General features: G+C 34.2%; 1 protein-coding gene across 4 annotated transcripts; it reads left to right on the forward strand.

Annotated features, from left to right (window-relative positions):
• The first annotated feature begins 1,261 nt into the window (after positions 1 to 1,261).
• Positions 1,262 to 11,600, forward strand: LOC114190497 (phosphoribosylaminoimidazole carboxylase, chloroplastic). Of its 4 annotated transcripts, none has more exons than XM_028079405.1 (18): positions 1,262 to 1,782; positions 3,896 to 3,974; positions 4,280 to 4,551; positions 4,716 to 4,931; positions 5,007 to 5,118; positions 5,317 to 5,379; positions 5,470 to 5,608; positions 5,773 to 5,828; positions 6,335 to 6,408; positions 6,573 to 6,720; positions 6,874 to 7,047; positions 7,499 to 7,586; positions 7,689 to 7,805; positions 8,770 to 8,867; positions 9,676 to 9,793; positions 9,874 to 9,968; positions 10,945 to 11,051; positions 11,133 to 11,600. In XM_028079405.1, exons 3-18 carry the CDS (start codon positions 4,349 to 4,351, stop codon positions 11,227 to 11,229), a joined length of 1,905 nt encoding a protein of 634 aa, XP_027935206.1. In that variant the 5' UTR covers positions 1,262 to 1,782; positions 3,896 to 3,974; positions 4,280 to 4,348; the 3' UTR covers positions 11,230 to 11,600. The 4 variants fall into 4 exon arrangements, with proteins under 4 accessions (XP_027935206.1, XP_027935208.1, XP_027935209.1 ...); XM_028079407.1 differs by having other exon boundaries at positions 1,262 to 1,759; XM_028079408.1 differs by having other exon boundaries at positions 1,262 to 1,759; positions 4,293 to 4,551.
• The last annotated feature ends 1,235 nt before the right edge of the window (positions 11,601 to 12,835 follow it).

Here is a 12,835-nt window from a genome sequence, read left to right on the forward strand (position 1 = left end):
AAAGTTAATATTCATCCACTATGATCTAAATGTTCATATCCTAATATGGTAGTATATTTTATCATATATTGACTATTAAATAAATTATAAGAATTACCAATACTTATTAGAGTAATGATCATCAAAGAAAAGAATATAACTACGCTGCTAGTGACTTTAAGTTATGTAATGTAGTAGGATTAAAACATTCATTAGAATAAATTGAATGAAGTAAGAAAATATTATGTTATTATATTAAATTATAAAATTTAATGTGATAAAATCAATCATTAATTTAAAATATGAGGATATCATATTATTTGCTTTCACGTGAAACAATTATTATAAAGAAAACATTCTGGCTGATAATTCTGCTACGTTAAAATAGAAGATAACACACACACACACACACACATATATATATATATATATATATATATATATATATATATATATATATATATATATATATATATATATATTACAACTTTTTATTTATTTGTCAGAAAAGAGAATAATAAAGGTTATTATAAATTTTATTGTAATTTCTAATTGACTTGTTAATAGATAACAAATGTTGTTATTTAAAAATAAAATATATAATGATTTTATTAACATCAGAATATAATAAATGTTGTTATACATTTTATAAATATAGAATATATTTAATTACTTTATTTATGATTAATTCCTTAACAACAAAATATAAACAAAGATGTTAAAGATATTTATTGCAATTTTTTCATTAGGTTGAAAATAAGTTTTTTTTTTTTTTAAACGTTGTAAAAGTAATTGCATTTTCAATACACATTTACCACTCTTATCCTTTCATCTGCCAGGGGAGGAGCATCTAAATCTTCTCCATTCCTTTAGAAAAAGACAATTATCAAAATCTTATAGGAGATTTACTCTATTGTTAAATAAGTCTTTACATTATTAAAAAAAAAATTGTACTTCAAAGGTTAACCATTAAGTTCGTATTTATTATTCTTTTATTTGATATAGTTTAGATATAAAATAGATTATTTATTTATGATTGTGAAGTGAAAACTGATTTATCCCTAAGCTTCTTCAGTAGACAGAATCAATCGCGAACATTGAACTCAAAAACCTAAAAAAACCAAATTAAGGATTAAAAATAAAATACTAAAAGAAGACGTGAAAGGCAATGCTTTCCGAATATTTTTAACAAGACAGGGACGTTAAATAATTAAATAACAAGATTTAATGTTTTAAAAATACGATGAAACAAATGAACACAGCTAAGAGTTATCACTGATGTTGTTTAGCGAACCCTGCAACCCTAAAAAGGGAACCCACGCCCCTTCCCAATCATCACGGCCTATTCCCTTAGCCATTACACGCTACAACCAAAATCAATCCATCAATTTTTTACAAAGCTGTTCAACACGTAACCTTCACTTTTTCACCATCTCCTTTTTCTCCTTTATCACCATCACATATCTAAAAATAAAAAGAAAGGACTTCATCTTCTCCATTTTTTTTTCTTTTCAAAAAAAATCCATCCACAGAGAACCACCGGGGAGAATTCATTCATTACTTTTTCTCTTCCTCTACGGAATTGAGAGAAAACACCATCAATTCATGTGAACACCAAAAGCCCCACTCTCCCCTTCTCCACCTACACACACAACTTCCAAGCATCAAAAGAGCACACACGGTGAGAGCACAGAAAGAAAAAAAAAAGATAGAGAAGGGAAGCCAGCCAAGGTGAGGAAAGAATCAATGCGAGGCCAAAATCACTGCACGAAGATGGGAGGTAAGCGTGAACGAAGATAGGAGGTAAGCGTCACGATGCTTTAACTTTATTTGAACCTAGTTATATGTTTGTATGTGATCATTGTTGTTGCTGGAATATTCAAAAACGAAACACACATTTTGTCCACCATCAACAACCTCCGACCTTCATCCTGAACCTATTTCCTTAACCATCACCTTCAACCTGTACTCAGAAGATCAAGCATACGCACTTCATCACCACTTTTCATATTCTGTTAAACCTCAAGCAGCACACAAACCCTCACATTTTTCCCAATCACATATATCCAATCGAAACAAAGAAATCAGAAGCGAGGCCGTCGGCAATTTGAAGCTCTGAACGGGAGTGTAGTCGCGTCACGGTGGCACGATGGCAGCGAGTCACGGGGTCTAGGGCGTTTTTCCTCTGTTGCGGAAGGAGTGGATCAAGGTTTGGAGATGAATGGCTGCGACGTGGGCGTCTGCGACGGCTGGAGCTGCTGACGGCGACCTGCGGCGACCTCCGGCGAGCTGAACCTTGCGGCCGTGAAGGGGATCGGTGCAGCCCCTGTTTGGAACGCGCTGGGGAAGACGTTGTGGGCGTTGCGGACGTTGGTGCAGGGGCGCGTGAATCGAATAGCGATGTCGTCGCCGGCGGGGCTCGCGACGGTGGTCAGCATCGTCGCCGTTGATTCAGGCGGTGCAGGCGTGGTCCCGGAGGTCGGAGCTGCGGTGGTGTCGAGGGGAAGGGGCTGCCGCACGGTGGAGAGAAGAAACTTTTAATTAGGGTTAGTTAGGATGGAAATTGGGGCTGAACACTCTCCGTGCACCCCCTCTTTTCAGCTTCACCCCTCCTGTTTTGGATCTATTAGGATTTACCACATACACCCCTCTTTTACTTCAACCACACCTTCCTCCTTTCTTTTCGTGCACCCCCATTTTTAATTCCTGCACCTCCATTTTGTGTTTCCTTAGCACACCCCTTTATTTACTGCACTCACCCCACCTGTTACTACATGCATCTCCCACATGTGATACTCCTGCACCCCATTCCTTTGTCTTTTATTTTTGGGCTTGTTGTTGTATTTGCTTTGTACCTCTCGCTAATTATTCATGTACCTCCATGTTTTGTTTTTCACTTTCGTCCTTCTTAATTAATTTGTTTCTTGTATTTATTTACTCTTTTTTCATTTATTTTCGTTTTCCATTTTTTTATTTATTATTTCAAAAAAACCAAATATTTGAAAATTATTAAAAGTTACAAAAAAATGGAAAAATCTAAAAAACCCAAAAATAGTTTTTTTTTTCTTTTTGTGTCAGTCTGGTCGTCCGCACCGCGTGACACTCATTTTCAAAAATACCAAAAATAGTTTTCTTCCCCTTTTAGTGTCTGTCCGACCGCTCGCGTCGTGTGACACGTATTTTCAAGTAATACAAAAATACAAAAAAAATATATATATAAAATTTTCAAAATATAAAAACATCAACATTTTCAAACAAAAGTCTTTTTAAGAACTACGTGATCCTTGATTCTCCACCGTGAGATACGTAGGAGCAAGGCCAGTCCTTGTCAGGTTCACTTCTAAAAAAATCAAATTCGTCGTATCTTTAAAGAACTACGTAACCCTGATCCTGAATGAGAATACGTAGGACCAAGGTCAATCCTTGTCGGGCCCAAAAACTTAAAAAATATTTTTGTTTCTTTTTAGCATTTTTGTCTTATTATTTTTGGGGAAAATTAACATTTTGAAAATCACATCGGCTTTGCATTTTTAATTAAAGGTACCGCCCTCGGGCGGGCGCGGTAGGGTGCTAACACCTTCCCTACGCGTAACCGACTCCCGAATCCAAAATATGGTTTTTCGCATACTTGTCTTATTTTTTATGGTTTTTCATAGTTTTCCAGAATAACTATGGTGGCGACTCCAAATCTCTTTTAAACCCGTTTTCTTTTTCGGTTCGCCTTCCCGTCGCGATTCCGGTTGCGACAAGTATTAATGGGGCTTATATGATTCCTGCAACAAGCAGCTTGAATTCATCGCTCTAATTTGTAGTCATATATGATGGAAGTTTGCATTGTCTTAGATTCCTTCTTTTTGGGTACTATTTGAAGCTGTTGCTATTTTTTTTTAATTACAATGTTGCTGTTTATTTGCAGGTCTTATTGACAAAGTTTAGAAGCCTTCCACTCTTGTTTGCAGATACAACTAATGCAGTTCTTGAGTTAACAATAGCAGGTAACGTTCTTCACTCCAATCAGTTTTACTGTCCCCCTCTCCCCACCTCTTCTGTGTTTATGTTCCTACAGCGATTGCTTAGCAGCAGCCTTCTTATTTACGTCATAGAAGCAGATGCTGTTAGTAAATCTTAAATCTATTTTAGTCTCAAACAGGAAATTTATAATTATATGCATCTCGTACCTTTGTGATTGAAAATAGTATTTTGTCTTCTATACCTACTATCATTGTATACAATAGCAAATATATCCTGTTTTATTGTTAGAAAGAGAATTTATTTGATTTTTACAATTTTATTTTGGAAGGAACCCTTTTCAGCTTTGCCTCACATAGAAACAAGGGAAGTTTTTGTGGCAAAAAACCAAGGTTTGAATATGCTTCACAGTGCACGCGTAGTATTGTCAGGCCACTCCACCATCCCAGCTTTTGCCTTCAGACCCTCTAATCCCTGTATTAAGACAACCTCTTCACTTGGTTTCTACATGGAGCAATCTCCTTCTTTAAAGCTAAAACAGTGTCACCAGCCCCATCTTGCCTGTCAAGCGACATCACGGGATGATGATGATGCTTCTCTAAGGTTAAATTTTGCATTTGAAATAAATAGGGGTTATTTTCTGATTGATGGGCTTTGATATGTTTTTCAGCTTTCTTTGACTTTGGCAGATAAACGGAAAATTCTTTAGAAGTTTCTGAAACTGAAAATGACATGAAAAACCCAAAATTTGGTATTGATGTTTGTAGGAATGATGAACCACCTGTTCATGGAATATCTGAAGTGGTTGTTGGGGTTCTGGGAGGTGGGCAACTTGGTCGTATGATGTGTCAAGCCGCTTCTCAGATGGCCATTAAAGTCATGGTTTTGGATCCGCAAGAAAATTGCCCTGCTAGTTCTCTCTCTTATCATCATATGGTCGGAAGCTTTGACGAAAGCACTAAAGTGGAGGAATTTGCCAAGAGGTTCAATTTTTTTGTGCAATTGATATTTTGTATTTATCATTTTTTATGTCACTTATTGGAAAGTATGATGTTCAGATGTGGAGTATTGACCGTTGAAATTGAACATGTTGATGTTGATACATTGGAAAAACTTGAGAAACAGGGAGTTGACTGCCAGCCCAAAGCCTCTACAGTCAGAATTATTCAGGTGATTATTTTTCTGGTTTTCATGTGTAATACTAATTGAGAAAATGAACAAGTAGTTATTTCCATTGTATGCACAAAGCCCGGTCATTGTAGTAGGATAATTTTCACTTTTTCACAAACTTGTAGTTTCAATAATTTTAAAGGTAGGAGTAATGCTATCTGAATGGTTTCCTTGACATGATTACTCAACATGTTATAGGATAAGTATCAACAAAAGGTTCACTTCTCCAAGCATGGCATTCCACTTCCTGAATTTATGAAGGTCTGTACCATTTATCTGAGTTAAAATAGTATTTGAAAATTCAACTTTAGGATATGAATTGAAGATAAATTAATAATATCTTTTGAACAGATAGATGATCTTGAAAGTGCTAAGAAAGTTGGGGAACTCTTTGGGTATCCTCTTATGATTAAGAGTAGGAGACTAGCTTATGATGGGCGAGGAAATTTTGTTGCTAAAAGTGAAGAGGAACTTTCATCTGCTGTGGATGGTAAGTCAGCTTCTGACAACTGTGTTTTTTCTTTTATTTTCTTGAGAAAGGAAAAACATGAAAAAACTCGTTTGCCCTTCATTAGCCAGAAGAAGAACATCTTTGAATTTATACCTTTTACTTTCTTCTTTAACCTGCCCGCCCTTACACCCCCAACTTTGCAGCTCTAGGAGGATTTGATCGAGGTTTATATGCTGAAAAATGGGCACCTTTTGTCAAGGTCAGTGTCTATGTTTTTTCTGATCATGGTGATTATTCAATCTTTGATTCAATAATTGTATGGCGAAAGGTGATATTATTGGTGCTAAACCAATGAATCTCTGAGTTTATATATATATGTAGTGGTCAATTTGTTAAGTTCTCATCTGAAAGGATTTTTTCAGTTGTTCCTTATGGTTGTCAATCAAATAATAACTCTTATTTTCCCCTAATAATAATCTCTACTGTATTGGCCTTTGATAACAGTTTGCCTTGCATGGATACTATTTCGTGATGTAACCCATTCCAAGGCCATACAATGCTCACTTCACTTACAAGATTCTTTTTCTCTTTCATATCCTTCCCTTGAAAGAATTATGTTATTGTACTTCATGGTGCTTTCATGCAATTTACTTGTCATGCCTTTCGACCCGCGGAATAGTTTTTTATTTCTTAAAGTTTTGCTATCTTGTCATGTTATTTATGATTTTGTTGACCTTACATATTTTTCTCCTAAAATAATGGCAGGAACTAGCTGTTATTGTGGCAAGAGGAAGAGACAATTCAATTTCATGTTATCCTGTTGTTGAAACTATTCACAGGTAACTTGCAGTACACATTCATTTATTGTTATGAAAGATTTTAAATCAAGATTTCCCACAGATTAAATTAAAAGCCTAGGTTGCTATAATCTCAATAACCTGATTTGCAATGTACTGTTTCAGCTTCCTTATATATCTAATAAAATATTTATGTTTGGTTCTAGGGACAATATATGCCACATAGTTAAGGCTCCGGCTAATGTGAAATGGAAGACGAGGGAGCTTGCCACTGAAGTTGCTGTTAATGCTGTTAAGTCCCTGGAAGGTGCCGGTGTGTTTGCAGTTGAATTGTTTTTGACTAATGATGGAGAGGTTGTTACTTTTTTCATCAACTTTGGACATGCCTCAATGTTTTTTCTTCATTGCTATGTTGACTTCTTTTTACTAGTAATTTTCTTCTGTTACAAATACCTTATATTTCTTTGTCAATCCGATGTTAGTTATAATGCTCATGTTTCTTCACAGATTTTATTAAATGAAGTAGCACCTAGACCTCACAACAGTGGGCATCATACAATAGAATCTTGCCATACCTCGCAATTTGAGCAACATTTGCGGGCTGTTGTTGGTCTTCCCCTTGGTGATCCATCATTGAAAACTCCAGCTGCTATCATGTACAACATATTAGGTGAAGAAGAGGTACTTTTAGCATGGAATATCTCTCCATTTTACATTCTTTCATATGCATGAAATAAGGTCTGTTTTTTCTCCCATGCCTGTTGAAGTGATGCTATTATATTTGTCTGGGTTGAGTTATAATAATAATAATAATAATAATAATAATAATTGTTATTATTATTATTATTATTATTATTATTATCAGGTACGTGGTTCGAAAAAAGTCGTCATGTTACTAATGAATAATTTTTTTCTCATTATTATACGCACTAAATGAATGGTTTGAAATTAAACATTGGTAAGAAAGTATGGAAGTCGGATTTGAAGAAAAAACTTCCCTGCTGTCATGAACTTGAACAAAAGTGATTGACTTTTGTCATTTAATATATATTTGGTTCATGGTTATGCATTTTAAATCTTTTGAATGTTCTCTTTAGTTCATTTAATTATTAAGTTTACTAAATAATTTTAGGGGGAACTTGGTTTTCAATTAGCACATGAATTGATGAAAAGGGCACTGGCCATCCCTGGTGCTTCTGTTCATTGGTATGATAAGCCAGGTAAACTTCTTGTTAAGCAGTAATTTTAAGTTTGACCACTCCCCTCTTGCTGTTTCATCAATTGTATGATCACTAAAGAACACCATAATGACAAATTGTCAGAAATGAGAAAGCAACGGAAGATGGGCCATATAACTATCGTTGGGCCCTCCCTTAACAATATTGAAAGCAATCTTGCAATTCTGCTGGAAGGGAAAAGATTACATGATAAGACTGCTGGTTAGTGACAAAGATTTTCCTAATTCTACTTTATTTTTGTTGCTATTGATATTATGTTGCTAGACCTATGATGATGGTTTTCATAGTCCACGCATTGACTGATGCAATAAGTGCACATGGTCAATGAGTAGATCATAGCTACATTACTGATTTAGTTAGACCTAGGATATCGTAATATTTGAAGCATGTATCAGTTTTCAAAGCATGTTCTCGTCAGACATGTTTCTAACCCATGTCCCCCAACACCTATGTGGGAAGTCCTTATGAATTTTGAAATCTTGCTTATCAAATAAGATATTTGGTTATGTACACGTGATGTCCTATATTTAGACAATGATTGTGTTAGATTGTTCATGTTGAAGTTTGTGCTTCATATCATCACTTGTAGCTATGTCTATTCTTTCACTACTCAATCAAATTAACCCCTGCCTGTCCAACCTATCAAAACATGTTTTATCCCAAAAGATAGGCTGATTGCTTGCTTCTGCCCTTGTCTTCCGTCTTAATGAAAGCAAAATTAATCTTTTTACATAAAGTTTAATTTCATCTGCTTGTTTATCATTTTTGGTGATTTGGTATCCTAACATGTTTCTTTTTGGATTTTCTAGCCTATTGGGAGAACTCTATTATTATGTGTCTTATTACCTTATAATAATATTCCATCTTGTTATGACTCTGGCAAGACAAATTATTTGTTTCTTCCTCATATTTTTCTCAGAACATTGTTTGTATCAAATGAATGTGGAGAATAACATAAGATTATTGAAATGACAAATTGTATCTGTATCCATGTATTGCTTTCAGTCATCCTTTCTGTGTTTTGCTATCTACTTTGACAAATATTAGAAATTACATCTAACCATTCTCTTATAATTAAGTAAACTGAAGAGGAGCACTGTTTTGGAGAGGTTCAAGTTAAAATTTTGTTCTTATATTATTGCTTTGTTTTGTTTGATAATGGTAGTTGCTCCACGTGTGGGGATTATAATGGGTTCTGATTCAGATCTGCCTGTTATGAAAAGTGCTGCTGAAATCTTGGAGATGTTTGGTGTGCCTCATGAGGTATAATTGTTCTAGCTTCCCTGTGGGGTTTTGTTGTTTTCTTTACAGAAATATAAAATACCTTAAGATATATCTTGGAATATTTAACGTATCTTATATGATGTCTTAGGATTTAGTCTTCTTTTATATTTTTTATTTATTTCCTTATTTAGTTAGGATATTTATAATTGTAGAAATATTTGTTTAGAATTAGATTTTTTATGATTTATAGGCATATCATGTCATGTGAATAGGAATAAATATCCTATTATGATTTATAAAATCGACTCTGCTGTGTAGTACATACACCGTTTTCACAGTTTTCCAGTATTCCTTCCATCTATTTTTTTTTTTTTCTTTCAACATGATATTAGAGTGGTACCATTTTATGTGACATGTGTTACCACTATTTTACTAGAGTTCTCTAAAACAAAAAAAGTGGAACTCTAAATCATCACATCTTCTGTTGTCTCTTATTTTCAGCATGGTTGTCACTTTTCAGTGCTTTTAATTTGGTTTGCCATTTTTATTTGTAATTTCTGTTCACCGCTGCCAACTTATCCGTTTATACACTCTATGTTAACCACCTTCCCAGTGGATGCATTGACTTCCACTTTTTCTAGGGGCAATAACCTGACTTTTCCTATATTCATTGGGAAAAAATTGGTGCCATTGCGCATAGGAAATGTTGGAGCCATTGTGCTCCGGAAATACTGAGACCAATCCATCTGGGAAAAAGCCGGGGCCATATCTGAAGATATTTTATATTTCTATCAGTTGTGCATGAAATTTTTATTCTTAAATATAAATATGCGTGTCAAAATTTCAGGTAAGAATAGTTTCAGCCCACAGGACTCCAGAATTGATGTTTTCTTATGCCTCATCTGCTCATGAACGAGGCATACAAGTCATTATTGCTGGTGCTGGTGGTGCAGCTCACTTGCCTGGTAAATCATTTGAATTTTGCTCTGTATAATTATCTTAAAGATGAGTTGTCTATTGGCATTAAGTAAGCTTCAAATCTCAGGTATGGTTGCTGCCCTCACTCCCTTGCCTGTTGTTGGCGTTCCTGTGCGTGCTTCTACCTTGGATGGACTTGATTCACTCTTGTCAATTGTCCAGGTACTTTTTTCATTGTATATATATATATATATATATATATATATATATATATCAATGCTTACCAATTCTGCATGCCAAACATAATTCTTTGCTGTTTTCTTGGGCTGCCTTTCCAGTGACAAGTTAATAATATTCAATATGATTTTGATTTGGTATTATTGGTTCTTTTTTCAGAAGCGGAAGATAAATATTGACTGGAATCTTTCTAAATAAAAGTCTTTTCCTTGTTATTTTGGTTTTATTGCTAAGGATTCTTGTATTTTATTTTATGAATGTTAATATTAACTATTGTTTGTGAATAAGGGATTTGTTAAGATACTAATTGAAGGCAATATTTTCAATCGCTAGAGCCCAACCTTTCGTTCACCAATAAAAATTCACTTTGCAACTCCTTCCTGTATTCTGTTTTCTTTTGGGGGTGGGTTGGGTTGGGGATTGTTGAATGTGTTCCGTACACACTCACATTTCTTGTCACATTCTCTTATCAATTTTTTGGTTCAGCATTGGAGCTGGACTTGGCTCGCTTTTGAACATCTACGAAGTTCACCGTTGTTTTGCCTTGCCTTATCCCTGCCGAGTAAAACCTGATGATTTAACCAAAGAAGTGGAATAATTTTTCATTACAGTATTAAGTCAGATTTATCCTCTCTTCTAGTCTAGGTAGTCAATTCCGTACCAGAGACCACCAATTATGTAGGACTTGAGAAATTGCACCAGCTGTGACTTTTTGCAATTATTAAAGCTAATTTGTAATATGTAGATAGTGTTTGGCTTTTCTTAGTACCATTCCTTAAAAGGAGGAGGACTTGAGCTAAATACAATCTTTAAGAATTTCCTAAAACTAAACGCTTTTTTTTTAAAAAGAATTTGCAAAAGCTCAAAAGTGCAGCTTCTATAGAAGTTACAAAGTCAAAAAGATTGAACCAAACACCGCCATAGTCTTCTTTTCTTGCTGACACATTTGTTGGCTATGCAGATGCCGAGAGGTGTTCCAGTTGCCACTGTTGCAGTTAATAATGCAACTAATGCTGGATTGCTGGCAGTGAGGATATTGGGTGTTGCCAACGATAATCTTCTGTCAAGGTTTCCCCTTCTCCCTCTGCCTTTCTGTAAAAATCTGATGTTAAATCTGTTGATTGAAGTAAAATTCATAATATTGTGCAGGATGAGTCAATATCAAGAGGACCAAAAAGAAATCGTCTTGAACAAAGGAGATAAATTAGAAAAACATGGCTGGGAATCCTACTTAAAAAATAGTTAGTTATCCCCATTAATTTAGCCTCATTTTTGGTCAACTACAAAATTTTGGTAGAAAAAGATGTCACATGAAGGGTGTGGTATATCAATAAGTAGGTTGAGAAACGTTGGAGCTATATTTTTATTACCTAAATCTACAGATTTTCTATTTTCTATTGCTAACATGCAGGAAGAACGGAAAAGTATTAGTATGTAATATGGCTGAAAAGTCTTGTGTTCACATTGATATTTACTGTTATCAAAATAAGCTTTGAAATAGATTTGAACAGCTGGAAAGCAAATGTATCACTTGTATTTTATTTGGTTTGTGATGCACAATGTGCCACCAAACTCGTATAAATGAGAACAGATTCTGGTTCTTTTGTTGTTTTGGTCCATATTTTGGTTATATGATTCACAACTTTCGGTTTATGTTTGGATATATTGAAGGTGTATAATCTCATGTTTTTTAATTTAACAGGGCTTTATTTTTCCTAAACATGTTTAAAGGTCTTTGTTTTTGTTGGTAGGTTTGTCTAGCTTTGGTAGTGTTTCGCTACGTGTCCACCGACACTGAGCAAGGTCATTCCTTGCAGAAGAATTTGACAAATACTTTGGAAAACGTGTGAATTGACTTTGTTTTTGCTGATAATTGTAACATGGTTCGTCACCAAGATCGGAAGTAACATGTTTGAATTTCTTGTTTCAGATAAGGTACCGAAAAGTGCAACACCGTAAAGTATGTTCGTTCCACTTTTTAAACGTATTCTACGGTTAAAATTACCACTGGTTTATTGACAGAGAAGTACAGCTATCGTATTATACGTCACGTGAGTGTTTAGTATCCATTCAAATACGATAAAGTTATAAATAAATAAATCTAATGTGATGTGCATGTGTGTTCTGTCTTCTCCTAAAACTAATGTTTCTTTTTCCTTTTTAATAGAGAAGGCAAAGCTCTCCGAAGTTACTCGAGTACTAGGGTTTAGTTTCATATTTGGTTTTCCTACCCGTATTGTTAGAATCAAGGATATTTTAACCAAGTCAAATTCATGTTTAACAATTGCTTTGTATTAAAAAAAAAAATAGTTTAAAAAGACTACATTGAGTTGTTATATTACTTTAGTCTTTTTAAAACTAGATTGTTTAAAACTATTCGAATCAAACTGAACTTTAATTTATAATATTGAAAAATATTCTTCAAAATATAATATTTATTGATAATAATTCAAACAACTCATATATTTCAAGCAATTTAGAGTAGTTTAATTTATTTTAATCTCCTCAAATTATGATACAATTCAATTCATTTCTCTCAAACAAGTATTACAATTTCTAATCATGAGACATGTATACTGATAGTTAGAGTTGTATTCTCAAGTCATGAAAATTGATAAAATACATCATAAAGAAGGATATTATATGATAGACTATTTAGTACTCTCCTTGATCGAAACTATTTAGTCTAGACATGTATACCGATAGTTTGGTTGAAAAATTATCCTTCTTTAGTACTCAGCTCTAAGCAAAAGTTCTGATATTATAAAATACAACTAAATAGAGGTAGACAATGATTGAAAAATGTTTTTCCTTCATGTAATTGTCTATATTAATATAAGAAAACAAAGATT

Source organism: Vigna unguiculata, chromosome 7 (genome assembly GCF_004118075.2).
Source record: "Vigna unguiculata cultivar IT97K-499-35 chromosome 7, ASM411807v1, whole genome shotgun sequence".
In the NCBI taxonomy this organism is placed as follows: Eukaryota; Viridiplantae; Streptophyta; class Magnoliopsida; order Fabales; family Fabaceae; genus Vigna; species Vigna unguiculata.